This window comes from Asterias amurensis, chromosome 7, assembly GCF_032118995.1.
Source record: "Asterias amurensis chromosome 7, ASM3211899v1".
In the NCBI taxonomy this organism is placed as follows: Eukaryota; Metazoa; Echinodermata; class Asteroidea; order Forcipulatida; family Asteriidae; genus Asterias; species Asterias amurensis.
Genome location: NC_092654.1, coordinates 16,658,723 through 16,681,767, shown reverse-complemented (window position 1 = coordinate 16,681,767; position 23,045 = coordinate 16,658,723). Strand labels below are relative to the sequence as shown.

At 38.0% G+C, this 23,045-nt stretch overlaps 1 protein-coding gene across 24 annotated transcripts in view; it reads right to left on the bottom strand.

Annotated features, from left to right (window-relative positions):
- LOC139940146 (titin-like) overlaps positions 1-23,045 on the bottom strand; it is a 235,669-nt gene that overhangs the window by 70,553 nt on the left and 142,071 nt on the right. For 20 of the 24 annotated variants that reach the window (XM_071936406.1, XM_071936421.1, XM_071936416.1 and 17 more), the window contains 24 exons: positions 21,905-22,003; positions 18,231-18,452; positions 17,558-17,799; positions 16,936-17,149; positions 16,249-16,381; positions 15,189-15,354; positions 14,625-14,755; positions 13,994-14,060; positions 13,332-13,567; positions 12,596-12,739; positions 12,097-12,184; positions 11,477-11,688; positions 10,902-11,045; positions 10,027-10,120; positions 9,231-9,439; positions 8,335-8,572; positions 7,718-7,908; positions 7,087-7,230; positions 6,605-6,695; positions 5,815-5,989; positions 4,999-5,182; positions 4,035-4,160; positions 2,399-3,670; positions 50-195 (listed from right to left, as the gene is read on the bottom strand). In XM_071936406.1, the coding sequence (XP_071792507.1) occupies positions 50-195; positions 2,399-3,670; positions 4,035-4,160; positions 4,999-5,182; positions 5,815-5,989; positions 6,605-6,695; positions 7,087-7,230; positions 7,718-7,908; positions 8,335-8,572; positions 9,231-9,439; positions 10,027-10,120; positions 10,902-11,045; positions 11,477-11,688; positions 12,097-12,184; positions 12,596-12,739; positions 13,332-13,567; positions 13,994-14,060; positions 14,625-14,755; positions 15,189-15,354; positions 16,249-16,381; positions 16,936-17,149; positions 17,558-17,799; positions 18,231-18,452; positions 21,905-22,003 (4,968 nt within the window). The remainder of the gene's footprint in view (positions 1-49; positions 196-2,398; positions 3,671-4,034; positions 4,161-4,998; positions 5,183-5,814; positions 5,990-6,604; positions 6,696-7,086; positions 7,231-7,717; positions 7,909-8,334; positions 8,573-9,230; positions 9,440-10,026; positions 10,121-10,901; positions 11,046-11,476; positions 11,689-12,096; positions 12,185-12,595; positions 12,740-13,331; positions 13,568-13,993; positions 14,061-14,624; positions 14,756-15,188; positions 15,355-16,248; positions 16,382-16,935; positions 17,150-17,557; positions 17,800-18,230; positions 18,453-21,904; positions 22,004-23,045) is intronic. The other 4 variants (XM_071936413.1, XM_071936418.1, XM_071936423.1 and 1 more) reach the window with 3 other exon arrangements.

Sequence of the window (23,045 nt, the reverse complement as noted above, 5' to 3'; positions counted from 1 at the left end):
CAAGAGTCAATCAGTGGTGTTGATGGATATTCTCTGCTGTGAAACCTACCCTAGACCAGTCCACACGAGGGGTTGGTGTACCAGCCACTCTGACAATAAACCTAGCTGGTTCACCGGCTGCAGTTACGGTCTTCTGTGGGGGCATCAAGAACTCAGGGGCCTGACCTTGAGTTACAGGTCGGCTCGCTGGCATATCTAGATCAAAAGCAGAAGGTAATTTAGTTTGATTCATGCTTACAACTTTTGATACATGTCAGATGCATATACGACTATAAATCTATGTTGTTGAGTAATTATTGCATTAGTTTTACCCTACACCGATGTATGTGCAAAAGTATAAAAAGAAGAAACAAAATTGTTATGGCGTTTACTTCAATTATGATTTATGATAAGGAAATAATAATAAAACAGTCTTGATTTACCAGTCTTAAATTCACGGCAATGGCAGATGATTTTAGTTTGGAAATATTTTTTTTGGGGGGGGGGGGATTGCCATGAATGCAAGTTGTTCCTGTTACTGGTCTCTAAACTGCTAAACGAACCTTTAAAACTTTAAAATTGTCCCAATAGTACAAAGATAGGAAGATAGTTTGGGGTCGAGCAAAGAATAATTGACATGAGTGAGATTTGAACCAAAGACCTCCGGTTTAACCTGCAGGTGCTCTACCAACTGAGCTATCTAGCCCTATATGGGTACGTTCGTTTAGCTCCCCTGGGTCGACCCAGGTCTGTGGTGTGTTTTTTTTCGCAGGACGAACGTGGGTAATTATCTGCACACGTTCATCCTGAAAAAAAAAAACGCCACACACCGGGGTCGACCAAGGGAAGCTAAACGAACGCATCCTATGTTAGCGGTCTCCCCATGTTGTCAATATCTTTGTTCAGTACAATAATACACATTTTGAAACAAAGTGATTTCTATAGTGTGCAAGCGTCTGCATATATGGAAAATGATCATATGAAAAAAACTGGGCAAAATGTGAAGAAAGAAAAAATAAAGTGAAATAAAGTGACTGCATTTGGCTTTCATGATTAAGTATTTTTTTAAAGCATGAAGAAAGAACGCTTAAATTTATGACCAACTAAAAAGCGAAATACTGCTAGCTGCATCACTTAAAACTGCCCATTTAAAAAAAGGCTTTTTAATGTTACTTTAATGAAGAATATTTGTGGTTTGGGTTATTGGTACCGTGTTCAATTTATCAGTGCTTTGGGTAAATTTAGAACATTAAATCACTGCTTCTTTTATCAGTGAAGGCAAAATTCACGGCTGCGATGTTACAAAAGAAAGGTCTATATAATTGTATGGTGGAATAACGAGATGACCACACCATGATAAGGAGATATACACATTATTTAGATCCACAAATAAAAATAGTCCACTGTTTCATATCAGAAAGGAAAGTAATGAAGTAAAGTTCCCATTCAAGAAGTAGGAAAGAGATTGTACTGTGCTCTATAGAAAACTTATCTTCCCTAAAATCTTAAAGTGGCTTGAGAAGTAGCTAGTAAGGAATTAATTACTGAAATTTTCAGTAAGTGGATTTACAATACCATACTGTTCTCTTTGTTTATATTTCTTTTTAACTTCTCAGGCAAGGCTAAATTGGTTACATAATTTTGTTTCATTGATTTGGAAATGGTGTTATGTTTACTGGTAAATTGTTGGTTCCTTCAAGATAGTCTGTGTTTATCTGAACAGGCTTTGTAAAAGGCTGCGAACATTTGCTGATGCTACATGTATGTGCATTTGATGCAAGTCAGTTATAGTCACTACTGTTCATAGTTAAACCTTGCAAGAGAGTTACATGTAAAGCAGTCTCCAATTAATTAATCTTTACTAATCAATTTAGCTTTCGAGAAAGGGTCATTACATGTAGCTATACTTTGCATTTAAATTATAGGTCATTTTGCTTGGTAAGCAGTTTGCAACAGCTACTCCTATTTTTTTCTCTTTTATAAAATAGAGAGGTGCACAGAAAAAGTAGAAAAAGTAGAAAAGAAAGAGTCCCATACTCCCAGTGCCCGAAGTAACTCTGTATTAAAAACCACTGTTAGTTTACCATATCTGCGGGATACTTCATGAATAAATTAACAGTGAAAGAAAGCAGAAAAATGTCAAAACATGGATATCTGCTGGATACTTCACGAATAAACTAACAGTCAAAGAAAGCAGAAAAACGTCAAAACATGGATATTTATGAAATCTCCACAGAGAAACCACACCTGATGAAAAGTTGATGAAAGAAAGCACACAAAGATAAAAAGCCGTGTAGAAGTTATAACTCAGATAAAGCCTTTACAATGAGTGGGACGAGACCAATGTTAGTGTTATGAGTGCTACCCATGTTATGAAGGAAAAAGCAGCCGATCAGTCAAAATGACACACACACTCTACCTTCGATTGTTAAACATGCAGAGCAGCTGGCCTGACCCTCGCTGTTCTTAACGGTCACAGTTAGATTCCCAGAGTCATCGGGGAAGGCTTCTTGAATGAAGAGTGAACTTGACGTGCTGTCAATTAGGACCTCAAAATCTTCAGAGTGGCGGATGAGGCTGCCGTCCAGGTACCAGAGTACCTCTGGCTTGGGAGAGGCGACAAATTCTACCTCGAAGAAGACATCATCGCCATCTTTGCAGGTGAGGTCTTCAAGCGGAACGAGGATCTTAGGAGCGATAGGTTTTACTCCACGTACAGGAGCGGCTCTTTTATTGGACGCGACTTCTCCGTTCTCTTTCTCATCTTCCTCACTGAATGAACTTGAAGAGCTGGAAAAACTCGATGAGCGTGATTTATCGGAATCCTCATTGATCTCTTTGGGAAGCAAATTCTTCTCATGGTCTTCTTTCGTTTTCCTTTTAACTTCGTCAGGAGTCAAATATCCATCCTCTGAGGAGGCCACTGAGGGAACCCTTTCCTCGTCTCTTGGTTCTTTGGGACTCAAACTATTCTCGTGGTCTTCCTCTGTATTCCTTTTCACTTCGTCAGGAGTCAAATATCCGTCCTCTGAGGGCGCCACTGAGGAAGCCCGTTCCTTGCCTCTTGGCTCAGAATGAAGCTCTTCATAATAATCACCATCAGATGAAGACTCAGATGAAGATCTTGCTTTTTTCTGTTCTTGCTCCTCTTCGTCTGATGAAAGAAGAAGATCAGCCACGTTGGTTTGGATCGCCTGGGCTAAATGACTGTCCTCAGGAGGCCCTGGAGTGATGCTTGTTTCATAGACATGGTATAAATCCTCATCTGATGAAGAATCGGAACTGCTCTCCCGGCGAGGTTCAGCAGCAAGAACTTTTTCCAGTATTACAGTCTTGCGACTTTCTTTAGTCGTCGCAGTCACATTTTCCTCTACTGGTGGATCTGTCTCATCTTCTGATTCAGACTCGGAACTGAAGGGTAAAGTGCTGTCAAACGTACAAGGAATGCTTGCGTATTCCTTTTTGACCGATTGAGGTTTGACTTCCTCTTTGTCAAAGAGTTTCACATCCATCTGGGCAGGCTGTACCCGTTGAGCTTGAATTGGAGCTTCCTCGCTACTCTTACTGGTAGGTTTCTTGGCAACAGGAGGGGGAACTTTGGTTTTGGGTTTAAGGGTAATCGACGATTGGTTTTTGTCATGCAATTTGGCAAATCTTGCCTCAAGTTCACTCGTTGGCTTCGCCACTTCAGCTAAACACAAAATGAAGAAGTATTACACATAACAACTTGGTTAGTGATGGGGGTCAAGTGGTCATCATGCAATACATTTAACATTTATTGGTATTACTGACTGACTTTTGTCACTCATAAAATCTTGGGTATAACTCGCAGACCTACTCCTCAAGGAATAAATTTCAAAATAACACATACGTAAACTGAAAAACGAATGTTGAACATCAAGTAAAAATTAACTGCAACAAAAGACATCAATTATTCATGCTCGGCAATTGACAATGCTCAGAGAAAGAAATGAATGGATGGTAGGCTCTTAAAGAAAAACTGTCTACGCAGGAAAAGAGAGGTTTACGAAGATAGAGAGAAATCAGGAACCTACTTGCGTCAGTCTTAAGGCCCACTGATACAGGCTTATACCCCTTTCTCTTCTGTAGAGCTTCCTGAAGTTCCGGCGAAACCTCTTCATGTTTGAGCTCCTTGTTCATCACAACACCTGATTTCAAGTCTTCGATTGGGAATGGCAAACAAAGAGCCAGATATGGGTTTTGGTCAAGCACAAAAAAAAACAAGACAAAAAAAAACATTCTCGCAGTTCAAGGATTACAGCTCAAGATTACAAAAGAAGTGCAACATTGGTGGCTCGGTTGTTTCTATTCACATGAATTCATGATCTATTTCAGAAAAAGTGATAAAGTGTTTCCAAAGAAGTGTTCACAATTTGTTGAAAACTGTCAAATCTTTGGATTTACTCAGTCGTTTCTAGTCACAAGAGTTTCACAACAAGACTCTAAAAAAGTGTTGGCAATTTATTGAATTTTTTTTTTTTTTTTAATTGATTTCATATTAGCTTACTAATGTATGAAAAATTTCCACTTTCAAACTAACATTTTTTTAATTTTCTTAAATCATATTCGCTGTGATTCAGTTACTTTGAGATCAGTTTCTCAGATTGCTTTTCACAAATACCAGCTTTAATCAGCTGTAAAAGCGTTCTTCACCAACAGAGAATCCACCAACATTGCATTTCTCGATTACATAGCTCGCAGTGTTTCTATTTGCTCATGCAAGACCATCTTTTTACAGGCATTAGTTTCCGAGCAGGGTACTTGCCAGATGCATATAAAAAACAATTGTTCCTTTTCTTTGCGTCATACATAATAAACAATGCCTTCTAAATGCAAGTCAGCCTCATACTTGTTCTTGGTCACTGGCAAATGTCCCGATGCAAACACTGTTCCCTGGACGTCTTTGTGAAAAATATTCTACGAATGTAAAAAAGGTTTCTTAATAGTTAAATTAATTAAAATCGTTTTCACCTTTCTGCCAAAATAGAAAAGACTTACCTCTGCCAGTTACTCTGAGCTGTACTCCAGGATCGTTCTTCCTGAAGACGTGGAGCCTCGTCTCATGTGAGATCATGCCAAACTTGTTCCTGCCTACCACCTTGTAGATGCCGCTGTCGGACGGCCTGGCCTTAGGGATGTCCAGGTAGTGGAGTCCGTCAAACCAGATCTTCATGCGAGAACCCTATTAGTAAACACAGGTCAAAAAGATCTCATTCGCTGCTATTTTGAAAACCATAGCTTTTGAACTTTGGGTTGTCTTCTGTACTAGCAGATTTTGTGTGGGGGGGGGGGGGTTGCGCCAGGAGTGTCATCATTGACAGACATGGGACACTACAAAGGCTCAATATTATTATCATTATAAAAATACTGAACACTCCAAAAGAAATTGGTGAAATTCTATTTATCGGATTTCATGTTTACTAACAGGTTGAATTTTTTAAAGAGTTTCTACTCCCGATGATAAAATTTGTTCATTACCACTGCCATGTTCAGCGCCCTAGAGCATGTCAACATGGTTTATTATTATTTAAAGTACAACTGAGTAGAACTAATGGACACATTTTGAGCAGCGTTTGGCTAGGACACCAGGTCCCAATTTCATAGAGCTGCTTGAGCAGAAAACATTGCATTACCATTTTCTGCTAAGCAGGAAAGAGCAAGACACCAGTTACAAACTGTGCATGAACATTGTAGATTGGCTGGTAACCTAATTCCGGTAAGCATAATTTTGTTGCGCTTAGCTAATGTTTGTGTTTAAGCAGCTCTAGGAAATTGCGCCCAGGGAGTTTAATGGTCTTGATGAAATAAACTCACATCAGCTTGCATGATGTTATCCTTGTACCAGATGACCCTTGGTATAGGATTGCCGATCAGTCTGACTGTGAATCTAGCAAGATCACCCTCGACGGCTTCACACGATTCAGGTGTGGTCACAAACTGCGGTGGCGAGGGTCCTTCGGTCTGCTCAATACCTTCCACTGGCCCTCCCCTAAGGAAAACAATTAATCGTGTGTGATTTATTCACATTTCTGGTAGTGTAACTTACTAAATGCACAGCCACAATCATTGGTACATTTTCTTTCTACATAGACACCAACTGAATAACATACATATTGAGCAACTCTTTGCAGATCTTGTACTCAACAAACTCATGCAATTCATCATTGACACAGGGATTGTTAATTGATACATAAATAACATTGGGATAACTGCTACATCAGTGGTTTTCAAATTAGTGTTCGTAAAATGGACATAAAGACACTATGATTGTGTCTGTGCACCTATGCATTTGAAGACCACAGAAGAATAGGTTTATAAAAAATGTTTGAAGTGTCAGCTGTATAGATTTCCATCTGTAAATACTAAACTTTTCAATGAAGCATTACATGCGGAGAGGGTCCCAATGTCTCATTTAACCCATTGTGTGCAACAAATATTTCAATAAAAATGAGGTATAATTACAATGGCTGAATAACTTTTAGGACTTTCTGGTTTAATTTTTTTCGATTGAACTAGACCAATAATATAGATATAACATAGTAAAATCAAAATTAAGATGAAATATTGAAACATTGAAATGCTGCAATCATGTAGCGACACTCACTCTGACTTGAGGAACTCTTCATATTCAAGTGTCTTCTCGATTCCTCTCATATCCTCTGGAAGTTGCGTTTCCGTAATGAGGGCTTGTTGGGCTGTTAAATAGAACATTTTTAAATTAGGTGGGAAAATAGAATTAGCTTTTGCAAACTGCTTACCAACCAAGAGGACCCATTGCATAAATGCAAATTTTGTTGAGAAAGACTCTGCCAAGGTCGAAAAGTCAGGCCATTAACTATCTTTGACAAGCTTGTTTAGCTGCTAACTGGCACCCCGAACAAAGATATTGACAAAATAGGGACACCGCCAACATAGGTCTAGATAGCTCAGTTGGTAGAGCATCCGTTCGTTAATCCGAAGGTGATTGATTCAAGTCCCACCTCTAGTCAATTTTTCTTTGTTCAACCCCAATTCATGAAAAATAGAGCTATTGTGATATTTGGAAATAAAAACAAACAAACAAACTGTTATGACACAAGCCCTCACCTTTGCAGACAAGTTTTCCAGATGTTTCCGCTCGTCCGCTCTCATTCTGGGCCCTGCAGATGATCGTTCCTGAATCCTCAGGATAGACACCTTTCATGTCCAGAGAGCACAGACCAAACTCATGCTTTGCTTTCACGCGGGATCCTGAGAAAAGAAAGAGAAATACCACCAAAATGAGATTTGGGTGAAGTTTCATTAATGCATTAAAGCATCAATGAGATGGCGCCAGCCATTATAAGTCACTTTTCAAAGTTAACTAAGTTCTGAGAGATTGCAAGATTCCCACCAAGAACGATGGAATTAGCTGCAAGCTAGCATCTTCAAAAGTCTCACACTCAGGAAATCATCTCATCATTTAGCGGTTGCAACCGAAATGGGAACACAAGTAAGTCTTGGTTATGATGAAGTTTTCATTAATGCACTATAGCATCAATGAGGTGGTGGCAGACATACAGAAACATTTTCCGCCAAGAAACCTGGTAAGTATGCTTGCAAACATATTAATAATTATAATAAGAGATTTATAAAGAGTGATTTCCAGAAAAATTATCAACCTTGCGTTTACATCATGAAGTATTAAAAACAATTTAGTCGTAAAAAAAAAAAAGCCCCAGGAATTTCAGAGACTTACCTGTGATGACTGGTCTGTTGTTCTGGAGCCAGTCTACCCTCATCGTGTTGTCACTTGCTGGTTCCAGCTTGCAGGCAAAGTGTGCCGTTTCTCCTTCCTTCTTCATGACATTGTTCAAGGGGATGACAAACTTGGGCGGCCGTGCTTTAGCTGGTTCTACGATCTCGCCAGTGTGGAAGCGCTGGCCAGAACTTGAGGGGTTTTAAAGAATACAAAGGCCGAGTAAAGAGTGAAGCTGTTATTGGATTTGGGCTTGTGATTCCCTGTATGGGTTGACTAACTATGCATGATCAGAAAAAGACCCACACACAACTTGGATTCAAACTTATGATCCAGTATTCTGAGCAGACCTAAACCATTGAACTTGCCATCAGAGGCCTTCTTTGAATTCTGTAGATAAGTAGTAGTATTTTTTTAATTGACTTTTGCATTGATTGTTTGTCATTGCCAGTACATCATAAGGGTAACCTCACTGTGACAAAAAAATAAAATGTAACCCCCAAAACAGCGTAATAAAATTTAAACAAATAAATAAATAAAGGTACACAAAAAAAACTGGAAACTGGAAATTTAGAAAGCAAGAATTTGAAAGGAAGTACATGGTTTGTTCGACTTACTCATCACTGAGAGAACGATCGTACTCCAGTGTCTTTTCAATCCCGGCCTGCATCTCCTCTGGGAGTTGGCTCTTCATGATAAGGCTACCCTGGGCTCGGCAAACCAATCTCGCTGCACTCTCGGTCCTCCCGCTCTCGTTGGTGACAACGCAGGTGATCGTCCCAGAGTCCTCTGCAGTGACGTCCTTGTAGTCTAGACTGGCAATGCCAAACTCAAACACACTCCGAATGCGAGAACCTGTACCCAAGAACAGACTTTGATAATTAACAGTAACAGGTACTTTTCAAAACAATACAATGGCTAAGTACCAAGCATGGCTGTGGCCCAAGTACAAGCTGCACTGACAATGTTGAATAGGACTTTTTGTCATTCTGTCTATTAGCTATTGCTGCAGTCATTTATTTAGACTAAGCCTTAGGCTGTATCCCAATTATTGCTGTTGCCAAAGTAGTATGTCAGGTTTTTGAAGAAAAAAAAACACCAGGTTAGCAGTTGTGAACTATATCTTTTCATGCAAACATTTTACGAGCAAATTATTTTTTTAAAGTTTACTTTTTTACATTTTTTTTTCATTTGAGGTTCCCCAAGTTAAATCCGATACCGAAATGTATTTTATGCAACTTCAACTACCTTCCTGAATAGACCTTTATCATGGTGCAGCCCTAATGATTTCCTTAAATATGAAGCGATTTCTAAATTGGAGGTGACGGCTGCGGTTTAGCCACAGCATCATCACGAATGGAATAGCAAAGTGATCATGATAATCAAATACTCGAATTTGGAAATGGCCTAAACCACCGTACAAACCAAAAACTATAAGGACCAAATAGTTTTGGTTCAGTTTTCATTAGAGCTATAAGCACACAGAGATCATGTCAAAGATGGTGGCACTTACCAGTGGCAAGTGGTCGTCCATCCTGCAACCATTCTACCGTCATTGTGGGGTCGTTAGCTGGCTCGATACGGCAAGCAAAGTGTGCCCTCTGCCCCTCTGGTCTTTGCAGTGGGCTGACGGGAACGAGAATGCGAGGTGCAGCAGCCTTTGCTGGCTCATGGAACGTACCATGCTCAGGTCGTGACGGTCTGCCATCCTTCACAATACCACTGGTTAGAGAAAAAGGAATAGGACTTATTGGATGTCAAATGGTATTTCCTAAACTTAGATGGTTTTTCAGACAAACCCATTTATCTGAAGGATAGTTACTGGTACGCACTTTATATTATTCAAATAAAAATCCAACTGGTTAAATTTTTAAATCATTTTTGGTTAAAAAAAGAGAGATTGTGAGAGAGAGGGACTTGAACCAACGACCTTCGAGCCAGCGCTCTACCAACTGAGCTATCTAACCCTATATTGATGGTCTCCCTACGTTGTAAGCATCTTTGTTAAGGGATGCAAGTCAGAACAACCATTCCCCAACAAAGATATTGACAACAATTGGGAGAAGGCTAACATTAGAGCTAAACAGCTCAGTTGGTAGACCGCTGCCACGTAATCGAGAGGTCGCAGGTTCAGGTCTTTTCAGACCTTTTACAGATTAAAAGTTAACAATAGAGTTTTGTATAATTACTGATCCTGCAATTTGTCTTTGAACTGGTCTACATTTATTACGGAAGTAACTCAACCAGGTCAACATCTCAAGCAGCTGATGGCCAAAAAAGAAAAAAAAACATTAAGAAAGAAGACTTACTCATCACTGATAGAACGATCATATTCCAGTGTTTTCGCAATGCCTTCTCTCATGCTGTCTGGTAGCTGGCTTTCAGTAACTAGGCTGTCTTTGGCTGTGAGGAAAAACCAAGTCCACAAGAATTGTTAACAATCATTTGAGGCATGAATGATTAATCTTGCTGAGAAGCAATGGACCCTTCCCATGAAATATGCCAACTACATTCACGCATGCGTACAGACCCTGTTGGTTGGCATAGAGTTGTGCACTAAGCAGACGCACCAATTAGCCGTGTACAAAACAGCGCGATGTTCCCTCATTTTGCCAACAAAAATGTTAGTGCGCACGCGCTATGTGTAATTTACATATTTCAAGGGAAGGGTCTATTGAGTATACCATGCCTCATATGGGGCAGAAGGTTCCAATACATGAACAACTATTTTCCCACTAAAATCCTCAGAAGAATTCCTGACATTCCTAGCACACAATGAATACAAAATAGGGGGGGGTACACCATGCCCAGAGCTGCCAACACCTTGCAATCACCTTGCAACTAACATCTTGCAATCAGGAAGATTTTGTACGACAACCAGGGAGATATTTAGAATTACTTTCAACATAGTAAGGATAAAGGTATTCAGGGAGATTTTTTCATCAAGACATGGAAATATTGGTATATTTTCAGTGAACTTTCTGCAAAATCAGGTACAGTTGGCAGCTCTGCATGCGATATACATGTACTGTATCGAGTACCAAATGCAACAGAGAAATTGGGGTGTGATTGAACATATAAGTAAAAACCTGTAAAACCAATTCCTTCAAACAATGTACCATGCTCTCAAAACCCACACAGCAACATCCATGAGGGGGACCCCAAAATGCAATAATCTACTTACTGTGTACGATGAGTTTGCAAGAGACTTCGTTCTTTCCACTCTCATTGACTGCACGACAGGTAACGACACCAGCGTCCTCTGCATAGACACCCTTGATATCGAGACTGGCAATGCCAAACTCAAACGTGGTCTTGATCCTGGAGCCTAGGGGGAAGCATAGAGTTTGAAATGATAAGATTCATGTGGACCGATAACCATACAACATTTTGGGTGGTTAGTTGATTTCTACTATTCAAGATTTGTATTGGTTTTGGGGCTGAACAGCTAAGAAAACAGCATTAATGCTAAGAGCTCAGTACAAGGATCTCAGACAACATGTCAAAGTTCACTTCTGTAGCCGCACCTACTGGACCAATCTTTATGTTTACACACATGCACCGACTGTCCTATTACTGCAGTCCGGTGTGCCGGTGGGGTGATCGTTTGGGTGGTGGAATGTATGTCTGACATCCGCGCATTTTGAGCAATTGTGGCCATGATCCAACTTTAACCTACACTCTTTAAAGTGTACACAAAAATGCCCTCCAATGAATTTATCTGTGCAAGAGTTATCAAAAGAAGTTTCAGCTACTTACTTGACACCAGCGGACGGCCGTTCTTCAGCCAGTCCACCTTCATGGAGCCATCTCCCATGGGTTCAATCTTGCAGGCAAATCGTGCATCTTTGCCCTCATGTTTCTTAACATCCCGGGGTGGGATGACAAAGTTTGGTGGGGGTGCTCTTTGGGCCTCTTGGATGTGAGTCCCGTAACCGCTAGGGTGTTCTCTGGCTAGTCCGTCATCAGACCTTTATAAACAATACAAAAATTCATTTATGTTGTAACTTGTTTCATACTTAAGTCTGTATTTCAAAAAGAGCACTTTGATTAATACTTGACAAGTTTATTTATTCCTTTCTTTTTCCTCCCATCTTTGCTGATGACGTTTATAGTGAGGTGGTGAAACCATTTCAGGATTTTATAAAAACGACCACAAACAAATGTGTTTTTGTTTATCTTTCAAAATGTTTGCTGCCAATCGGTAAATCTTTGCGAGTAGGTTTTTATTTAAAGCAAATTTGAAAACAGAACATTACTGTAAAAATTTCCTTAGCCCAAAAGGAACATTCTATTGATTTCATCCTCACAGTCTTACTTACTGTATCAGAAATAAAAGATACCTATTACGCTTGACAAATGTTTAGTCTGGTACCTACCCTCTGAGGTATTCATCATACTGCAGTGTCTTCTGGATACCTTGCATCTCCTCTGGCAGTTGGCTATCAGAGATGACAGCTCCCTTGACTGTAGAGTAAAAGAGTTGGACATCACAATGATTAGTTAGAATCTCAAAAAATAGATTGAAGATTTGACATTTTACTCATCAAACAATTTAGTTCAGAAATACTATTTTTCATTTTAATAAAGCCAACATGTTTTGGCAATAAACAAGTCAATTGTGAAAATTGTGAAAAAAGTGAACAGTTTCCTAGGAAACAGGATCGCTAACAACCGGTTTAAATACCTTCAGAAAAATCGCTGTAAATCGAGAAATAAAGATCGCACAACCACACAGTTTTCAGAACGGGAAAGACTCTTGAGGGTTTTATTGAGATTTGGTTGTCTTTTGGTGGGGGTTGCCATTTAAAAAATAAACAAAATTATGTGTCCAATTATTTGATCAATTTATAACTTAAATAAATGTTGCAAACATACTTTGGCATGATAGTCTTCCTGATGTCTCGTTATGTCCGCTAGCGTTGGCTGCTCTGCAGGTGATAATTCCAGAGTCTTCAGGGTAGATTCCCTTAATCTCCAACATGCAGATTCCAAACTCATTGCTCGTCTTGATCCTTGAGCCTGTATGGGGGAAACCAGAAAGTTGATACAAAGACTAAGTATTTTTGACAAATACTGCAAGTCCTACAGGCAAACCAGCTGCAGGGACATACGTACATACATACACACACAAAATACTTAATTATAAGGCATTTGTAAAGCGCCACTACGTCAAGAACGCAGCGCATTAGGCTGGGTATAGATAATGTTTGATACACATCTTGAATCTGCGTATTGCAAAATTGAAATTGGTTCCATGAGGCCAGTAGTGTAGCATGCTGAGCTTAGACTTGAGCGGCCAGGCCGATGGAGAGACAGGCAAGAGGATAAATAGCCAGGTGCTGTGTTGGGGAATACATGATGTATTGCTTGATATGAAAAAAGTTTGTAGCATGATAATTTTGATTGAGTAAAGAGGTTTGTCTTTGTAAGCTTTGAATTTTGTTATTGTTGTAACCATTCCCCCAAGGTATGGGGTTTGTTCCGTTTATTCAGACGACAAATTTCTACAATTAACAGATGTTCAATTTGCATCAGGCATCAAGAATAGTATTTGTGTTTCATCCATTCACCCATTTTTATTTAGTTAAATTGAATTGAATAAACGTCTTACCAGCAAAGAGTGGCATTCCGTTCTTCAGCCATTCCACTCTCATCGTCTCATCGTTGGCAGGTTCAAGACGACATCCGAAGCGCGCATCTTCACCTTCCTTCTTATGGACATCATTCAGGGGTACGGTGAAGCGAGGCTCGGGTGTCTTGGGGAAGGCTTCATCGTCAGGGTACTGATCGGGTCTTGTAAAGATGGAACCAGCGGACGGGGAGTCAGCTGCTGGAGCTCTACTTTGTCTAGAGGAAGAGAGATTCCAAGATGTTTCTTGTAAAGATCTTGGCAAAATTTCATATAGTTTCTACATATATTTTTAATGTAATTTTATTGTAAACCAAATTCTTTTAGTCTGTGACTTTTTATTTGGAGATGTATTTTTCTAATAAACCAATTTTGAATTGAATTGAAATAAAGGCTGTGACAGAACAATAAGCTATTGTAAGCACAGAAAAGTATTGCTTAACAGAAGCATTGCTTACCAGCCAAAAATAAATTAAGTTTACATTGATGTGACTGGTGCCCCATTCAGTTTTTGCTGAGCAAAGAAATTTGTCAAGCAGAATAATCTGGGCCCAGTTTTCACTCATAAAAATTTTCAGTATCAGAGTTAACTGAAAAATGGAATGTACAGCATCTCTTAAACAAAAACAGAAATGTGTACTTACTGATTGGAAGACTTCTTCTTCACCAGTGGTTGTGGGGTACCGGCCATCCTACCGACAGGTGGTTGATCTATAATGGGAAAAAGAAGTGCAAAAAACTAACAATGTTTAATTTCCTCTCCTCTCTTGGTATTGCATTCCATGAACTGCATTAACAAATTTTAAACATCAACTAACCACTAATGACTGACTGCTCAACTCTAAGACAAAACAAGGTGTGGTTCTTCAGGCCAACAAACCACACCGATGGCATTCCATCTTGATCGTTCCTGCCTGTTTTTATTACCAGAAATGTTTTTCAGTTTATAATATTGGTAAAGACAGACTTAAGAATTGAATAAACAATATGGATGCTGTAGCAAAAATTAAAAAAACAAATAAAAAGTTTAACCCTGAAAAAGTGATTGGTCTTATCTTGGTCTACATATGATACCTGTGAACTTTAATTGTGGCACATTATAGAAAATTTACAGACTCTTCACTCTCAACAAATGAAATATGTGAGTCTTTTTCTTTCTTCATTTAGTGGTAACTTGACATCCCTTGAGAAAAGTCTGAAGGCAATGAGCAAGCCGTGAAACAATTTCGAAAATAAGAAAAAATCCTGACAAATAATACTAGAGATTTGACTCACATGATACTTGTACTTTACATCTGCAGGAGACACGGCCAGCCGAGTTGAATGCAGTGCATGTATACCAGCCACTATCAGAGCGATTGGTCCTCTCTATTGACAGGCTACACTCACCCTTCAGCATCTCAATCCTGAAGAAATGGGAAAAGAAAAATCTTGCATGAACTACAACCCTTTAACTTTTACAGCTGATACCTAATAACTTTTAAATAAAAAAGTTTCAACCAAAACTGAATTGAGCCCGGTTCATACTTCCTCAAATGCAATACAAATTTTGACATTACAAATTCGCAACGAATAATTCGCAACACTTAAACTGTGTTCAACTCCTGCAAAACATTCCCTGCGAAAACAGCCCAGTGATGCCAAAATTCATATCGCATTCGCATAAAAAATGAACTTGGCTTTAGTTCAAGTTTTCGCCCTTTAACAATTCATAATCAAGACTTGTAGAATCAGTGCTTTCCGCAGTCTACAGTAAAAATTTAAAACAACCAAACTCTACAGGAAGGTCTAAACCACTAGGAATTATTTTCAAATAAAAACTGTTGAACTAATACTGACTTGAAGTTTTTGAATCCCCTTGTGATATGATGACCATCTTTCTGCCAGTTGACCTGTGGCGAGGGTGACCCGTTGACCTTGCAACCTAGAGAGATTGGTTCGCCTTCCATCACAGACACGTTCTCGATACGATCGATGAAGGACGGGGCAACAAGGTGCTGCTTGGCTGTTTGGGGAAAGAACAATTAATTGTTTATCAGTCAAAAAGATTTCATTATTTATTTATTTTTCAATCCGGTCCCGAAACAGTTGCGAAAAATTGGTTGAGGTGTTTGATAGCTCCACTCACCAGAGGAAAATTACTTAAAATCGATAGTCAATTGATTATTCCGAATAGAAAAAAAATCAGTTGTTTTTCAATGAAAAATCGTTAACATTTTTGAAACCTTATCTTTACCTTTACAAAACTTGATCAGACAAGATCCATTCTTTACATACTTTCAGACAATCCTGAAGAATTGCCCCAAACAAATTTTCTGACCAAACACCGAACAAATTTCTGAAAAAAAAAAATGTCTTTCCCCTAATCTATACCTTCACAAACCCAGTTTAGGCTTTCTCATAGTCTCTTTAATTATGCACACCCTCATCTTAAAGGCACTGGACACTTGTGGTAATTACATGTACTCAAAATAATTTTAAGCATAAAAACTTACTAAGTAACGAGTAATGGAGAGATGTTAATAGTATAAAACATTGTGAGAAAGGGCTCTCTCTGAAGTAACATAGTTTCGAGAAAGAAGTGATTTTCCACTCAAATATTTGAATTTGATTTCGAGACCTCAGAATTACATTTTGAGGTCCAGATATCAAGCATCTCAAAGCACACAACTGCGTGTGACAAGGGTGTTTTTCTTCTATTATTATCTCGCAACTACGACGATCAATTGAGTTCAAACTTTCACAGGTTTGTTATTTAATGCATATGTTGAGATACACCAAGTGAGAAGACTGGTCTTTGACAATTACCGAAGGTGTCAAGTGTCTTTAACCTTCACAATACTTCATAAAATCAAACAAGATCCATTCTTTCAGATAATCCTGACTATTAGAGTCTTACCTTCTACAGAGAGGCCGACAGTGAACTTTGCCTGTCCAGCTCTGTTCTTGGCTTCACAGCGATAGAGGCCGCTGTCTTCGGGTCTAGCGTAGGCAATGAGTAGAGAATGGACTCCACCCTCATTCACAATCATCTGAAAATAAGTGATCAGGTTTCAAGGTTTCTTAATGGTTGGGCTGATATTTTAAGGCATGATATTTGTTCCATTGAAAAGAGCAGGAACATTTCATTGGGTAAAATTGAACTACGTGAACACATGGTGTAGGCTTTAATACTTAATTTGTCTGATTTACGAAGTGCAAAATTACTGAAGTGCAAAAAAACATCGGAAATCAGACTACAGTAGGAAGAATATTATGTAAGTTTGTGGCGGAAGGGGCAGTTTTGTGTGCATGGGTTATGGATTTTCATTTTTTTCTTTTTTTCTTTAAAAGTTTAATTTACATCTTTATCATTGAGGCATGATCTGACATAGCTAAAAAAAAAAAACTTTTGCTGAACAATTGCTCCAAACAAATTTGCTGACCAAAGTTCAAACAAATTTCAGAAGAACCTTTTAATGCTCTATAGCTTACAAATTTGCTGATCGAAAACCAAACAAATTTCTGAAGAATTTTTGTTTCTCCTCTACATCTTGAGAAATATGTTGAAACAAGGTTTTCTCAAACTTTCTTTAATTATACACACCCTGTGGTTGGGATCGCTGTACACACGTTCGTCGTCCCTGAACCAGATGAGATCTGGTGGAGGTCTACCCTTAACGCGGCAGTTGAAGCGGGCAATCTTCCCTTCCTTGACAATCAAGTCGCTGGGAATCTCCTTGAAGTTTGGCTTGTAGTGTCTTTCATTCACCTGGCTGTCCGGAGCACCGCGCTCGGGGATCTGATACTCTTGTGTTTCTCTGGATAGCAAGAAGAGGAGAGGAGTGTGACGATGAGATCAAAATATATCTGCCAACTTTGGGGAATCAAAAATAGTAATCAAGCAAAATCATGTGATACTTACAAAAAGTAAAAAGCTACATCTTGATAATTTTCTCCTGTCAGTGCTTGCATTTTACATTTCACTGCACTTTTTAAGTAACATTTAGTTCTTCTGTAGTTTAATGAAGTAACCTCTTGATAGTATCCCTTGTCATTGCTTGTAGTTTACATACTACTTTACTTTTTAAGTAATGTTTATTTTTACAGTAAAGTTTTTTTTAAATGCATTGTGCATTGTTAACTTCTTACTAGTTTAATGCTTGTGTGAAGCGCCTTAGGTGCCAATTTAGATCTTTTTTACAAATTATTACTAAGTCAATACGTACTCTCTGACTCTGTGCGCCAAGACACCCTTCATGTGTTGTGGCATATCGTTATCGTCAACTCGCTCCACGTAGAGTCTCCCTGTACAGACAGCCCGGCCCTTCGGACTGGAGGCAAAGATGGTGTAGGCTCCTTTGTCTTCGGGCAGGACCATCTCAATACGCAGTGAACAGAAACCTTCAGTGGTCTTGACGTCCAAGCGTGTTGATCGTATGACCGGCTGTCCGTTCTTGTACCACTGAATCTGTATGTCAGGAAAAAGGTGGATTTTGTTTTCTTAGTTGTTCCTAATACGGAATCAAGACAAATAATACAGTTAACACAGTCTGCGAACAAAATAGTGATTATGCACATAACGCTTACTCCTGAACAGTATTGTTTCATTTGCTAAAATGTAAAGACATGTAGAGTTCCACGTTCTTTTTAGTTATTGTAGAAGTTAAACTCAGACTTGACTGCTGTCAAATTTTCTCCAAATTTGGGCAGGTTTGATGGAGCAACTGCTCAAGAACCTCTGGCAAAATTGACATGTTATAAAAAAAGGGATTTCACAAATTCATAGGTAATAATGTTGGAAGCACTTTAAGACGCCCTTCAGGCGTGCAAAGCATCATATACACACTGATTATTATTCTTTAAATGACAAGAAAACAAATATCAAGCTGTTCAACTCACTGTCGGTTTGGGTGACCCTTGAACTCTACAGCTGAAGGTAACTGGGCTCCCCTCTAGCACTTTAAAGTTCTTCAAATCTTTGATGAAACAAGGAGCGCCAGACCGTTCAGTGTCTGTGTCCATGCCGGATTCCATTTCGGTCTCAGTCTCCGTCTCGGTAACCAGTCCCGGTAGGTTGGGATCCTGGAGGAGTTTTGCCTCAAAATTGGGAACGCTAAATGTCTGCAAAGAGATCGTTACAGCAAAAGGTTAGAAACCAAATTGTTCAAAAGAACATGCATTGTTCTCTCACAGTGATTGTCTGGTGGCTATAGATAAGTAATCAGTAGTGAGAAGGTTTATGTGGCATAGCGAACAGACTTTTGCTCCTAAAACAAGAGGGGAATAATTATAAGTGAAAATGACTTTATATGCGGAGCCATGGTAGGGCAAAGCTGAATAATGGACTGCATTGCAAGCCAAACTTTACACAATCTGTCCAAGTATCATGCAACTTCACACAAATGAGAGCCAGAAATGGGATTTTGCTAGCAAATTGAATCATTCCTTGCCCCAAAAAGTGTGTAAAATTCGAACCTCCCTCTGTTGGCATTGATGTTATTCTATCTTCAAAGTACACAACATAATTAAGTTGAACCTGAGAGGTTAAACTCTACATATTCATGTTACGATAAGATTATAATATGAATATGAATAGATTTCCATGGTGTATAGTCTTCAAATGTTGTTTTTTTCTACAGATTTAATGACGCTAGATTCATGATAGCAATGGAGGAAAATGTTAGTAAAGGGTTCCAATTCTGAACAAACCTACGCTACGAGTTACAGACAAGAATAAAGATAAAGTCTAACTTTTTTATCATAAGAGCAGCAAATCAAATTCATGCTATTCACAAAATTATCATGCTTCATCATACATCAGTAAACAATAAGCTCATCCCAGAATATAAATAGTTATGTCTTATACTTGTGGTAACTCCGGTTACCACATCACACAGTTACCCTGTCCACCATTTTGGTGTCAAGAAAGGGTTTGCTCTGACCATGAACACAAAGCTTGAAAATCATGCACATAACTAAGAAATATTGTTCCCCAAAATGGGGCATCTGTAGATGGTAAAGACATTAACCTCTTTAGCTGTCAACTGTAGAAAAAGGGTTTGATAGGTTAAAATTAACTGCAAGTCAAAATAACACACACACTCCATGCAAAGATTATTTTTTTACAATTAACTGCTTCTGGTATTGGATGCTGTAATTCCAAGTCGTACTTCTGCAGGTCGGCAAAGCTTCCTCCAAATCACAAAGTAACAGTTACATTAGTACACACACTCTTGGCAAAAACCGTTTCAAACACACGTCATCAACACACTCTTTTCTTTTAACCCTCCTGAAAGTTCTGTTGACTGATTCTTTAATGCAGCTCCCCATTGGTGGAATGAGAGAACAACTGTTCGCAAGCTGAACTGTGTTAAGTTCAGATGTCTGGTTTTGCTTTTGTTCTCATGTTGCCCTCCCTTTGGTAATGTTAGGCGCTCTGTTCTTTGTATAGCGCCGTATAAATGCTTTGTATTTTTATTATTATTATTATTATTATTATTATTATTATGAAGAAGTTTATTTTATGCTATCTACGATACATCCTACAGAGCCGGATCCAGACTATGGATCTGAGGCGCTAAAGGGGTGATGTTATTTAATGGACAGAATTCTACGTAGTATGTGAGCTGTGCCGAGGAGTGCAATCTTCTGGACTAAGTTGATGCTTATGCTGCCAGGGATACGTTCAATGAATTTCTCCAGTCCTTTCTTTACTAGTCCCAGAGCTCCGATGACCACTGGGATTGTCTCGGTCTTCATACTCCACATTCTGCTAATCTCGATCTCAAGGTCTTTGTATTTAGACAGCTTCTCGGCAACTTTAATTGAGGTGTTTCGTTCGGAAGGTATTGACACATCAATTAGTATACACCTCTGGTCTTTCTTGTCCTTGATGATGATGTCGGGTCTGTTGGCTTTAATCTCTTTGTCAGTATGGATTGGCATGTCCCAGAGGATGGTGACTACATCATTCTCTGTGACCGTTGTCGGCTGATGTTTGTACCACTCCCCTGTCGTCTCTATGTTGTAATGCCTGCAAATTTTCCAGTGAAGGTACGCCGCTGTCTTATTGTGTCGATGAATATACTCCGTCTTCGCCAGCTCTGGACATCCAGAGATAATATGGTCTACGGTTTCTTCATATTTTCCGCATATCCTACATTGTGGGTCTATTCCATCTTTGATGATGCGATGGTGAAATGACCTGGTGGCGAGACTCTGGTCTTGGGCGGCAATGATAAGGCCCTCCGTCTCTGCTTTCAGCCCGGTGTTTTTAAGCCATTGGTGTGTCTTCAGTTGGTCAACATCTGCTTCTTTCGTCCTTTTTGGATACTTCCCGTGCATTACCTTGTCTTCCCAGGTTTTCTGTAGTTGTTTATTATTATTATTATTATTATTATTATTATTATTATTATTATTATTATTATTATTATTATTATTATTATTATTATTATTATTATTATTATTATTATTATTATTATTATTATTATTATTATCATTATTATTATTATTATTATTATTATTATTATTATTATTATTACTATTATTATTACTACTATTATTATTATTATTATTATTATTATTATTATTATTATTATTATTATTATTATTATTATTATTATTATTATTATTACTATTACTATTACTATTACTATTACTATTACTATTACTATTACTATTACTATTACTATTACTATTACTATTACTATTACTATTACTATTACTATTACTATTACTATTACTATTACTATTACTATTACTATTACTATTACTATTACTATTACTATTACTATTACTATTACTATTACTATTACTATTACTATTACTATTACTATTACTATTACTATTACTATTACTATTACTATTACTATTACTATTACTATTACTATTACTATTACTATTACTATTACTATTACTATTACTATTACTATTACTATTATTATTATTATTATTATTATTATTATTATTATTATTATTATTATTATTATTATTATTATTATTATTATTATTATTATTATTATTATTATTATTATTATTATTATTATTATTATTATTATTATTATTATTATTATTATTATTATTATTATTATTATTATGTATTCAAACTGTAGGCTGGGAATGTGTGCTTGCCTTACTCAGTCAAAACACATGCAGCTTATACCAAGAAATGATATCATGAAGATGCACGCTGAATTGCAGCTTTGTATTCAGATGAACTAAACATTTCAACAAAATCAACCTTTTGGACCTGTTTTTAAGTCCACAATTTTTTCTTCACAAGTTAAAGTATACATGTATGTACATGTACATGTATGTACATGTAGGAAGCAGAGGTTCGTGAAGAAAATCTCAAATATGCACTAGACATGTACTGTGCATGGCTTCAGATGTTTTACACTGTGTGCAAGCCCAGCATCATTTTCATATTATGGTACGAACACCGCTTGAAGACTATTAAATAATCAATCTTTAGGAGGATTACAAAAACATATCCAATGTTGATATTAATCTCTGGAGAGAGAGAGAGAGACCCCCAGATTCACACCATGCCAAGATTAAGTTTCTCTACACACCCCTAGAGAAGGCATATCAGGCTGATCTTCTGACGTTCGACGATCTCTCAGTTTGATTTCCTTCTGTAGTCTGGTCTCAAATGGCGACGGTTTATACACCTGTGGGTTTTAGACAGTTTTAAGTTATTCACCAAGAGTCACTGGAGTAGCTAGATGATCGTTCTGCTGGAGGGTACAGTTGTGAAATGCAATGCAGCAGGAGCTGTCAACACTTTTTAGCATACAGGATTATTTATTACTTTGGTTCGTCTATGGGAAAATATTACATTATTTTTCTCTCTCTTTTCCAAAATAAATTCCCCCAAAGTATTTTCCCTTTTTTTTTTTTTAAGATGAAATCTTGTAATTATTGCACATTACATGCACCGTTTTTAAAGAAAAACTTGTTTTTGCAAAAACAGAGTAAGTTGTGTCACAGTGGATTAAATTTTTTTTTTAAATGCCTAAAAGCATTGTGGTTGTGGTCAACAGGAATAGTCCTGAAAGCCATTGCAAACAAAATCTGCATCAATGAACTTGATGAAGGTAGGATCCACCCATGCATTTTGTATCACTTTGGACACTTAAGACCATATTAAAAAACTGCTTGAAGGCAGTGGACACTATTGGTAATTACTCAAAATAATTGTTAGCATTAAAACCTTACTTGGCAACGAATCATGGGGAGAGGTTGGTAGTATAAAACATTGTACAGACGTAGTTTTCGAGAAAGAAGTAATTTTCCGTGAATTTGATTTCAAGACCTCAGATTTAGAATTTGAGGTCTCAAAATCAAGCATCTGAAAGCACACAACTTCGTGTGACAAGGTTTTTTTTTTTTTTTTTCATTATTATCTCGCAACTTCGATGACCAATTGAGCTCAAATTTTCACAGGTTTGTTATTTTATGCATATGTTGAGACACACCAAGTGAGAAGACTGGTCTTTGACAATTACCAAAGGTGCCCAGTGTCTTTAAAGGATTCCCAGAGTAAAGGCCAATTCATACAGTAAACAATATGATTTTCAGTGAATTTTTCCCAAATTTCTCAAAAGACCCTATGCACAACGCTCAGCGCACATACACGGGCATCTCCATTTGTGGTGTCAAAACGTGCACAAACGAAATGGACTCCCACAAAAACAGGCAGAAATGGTAGAT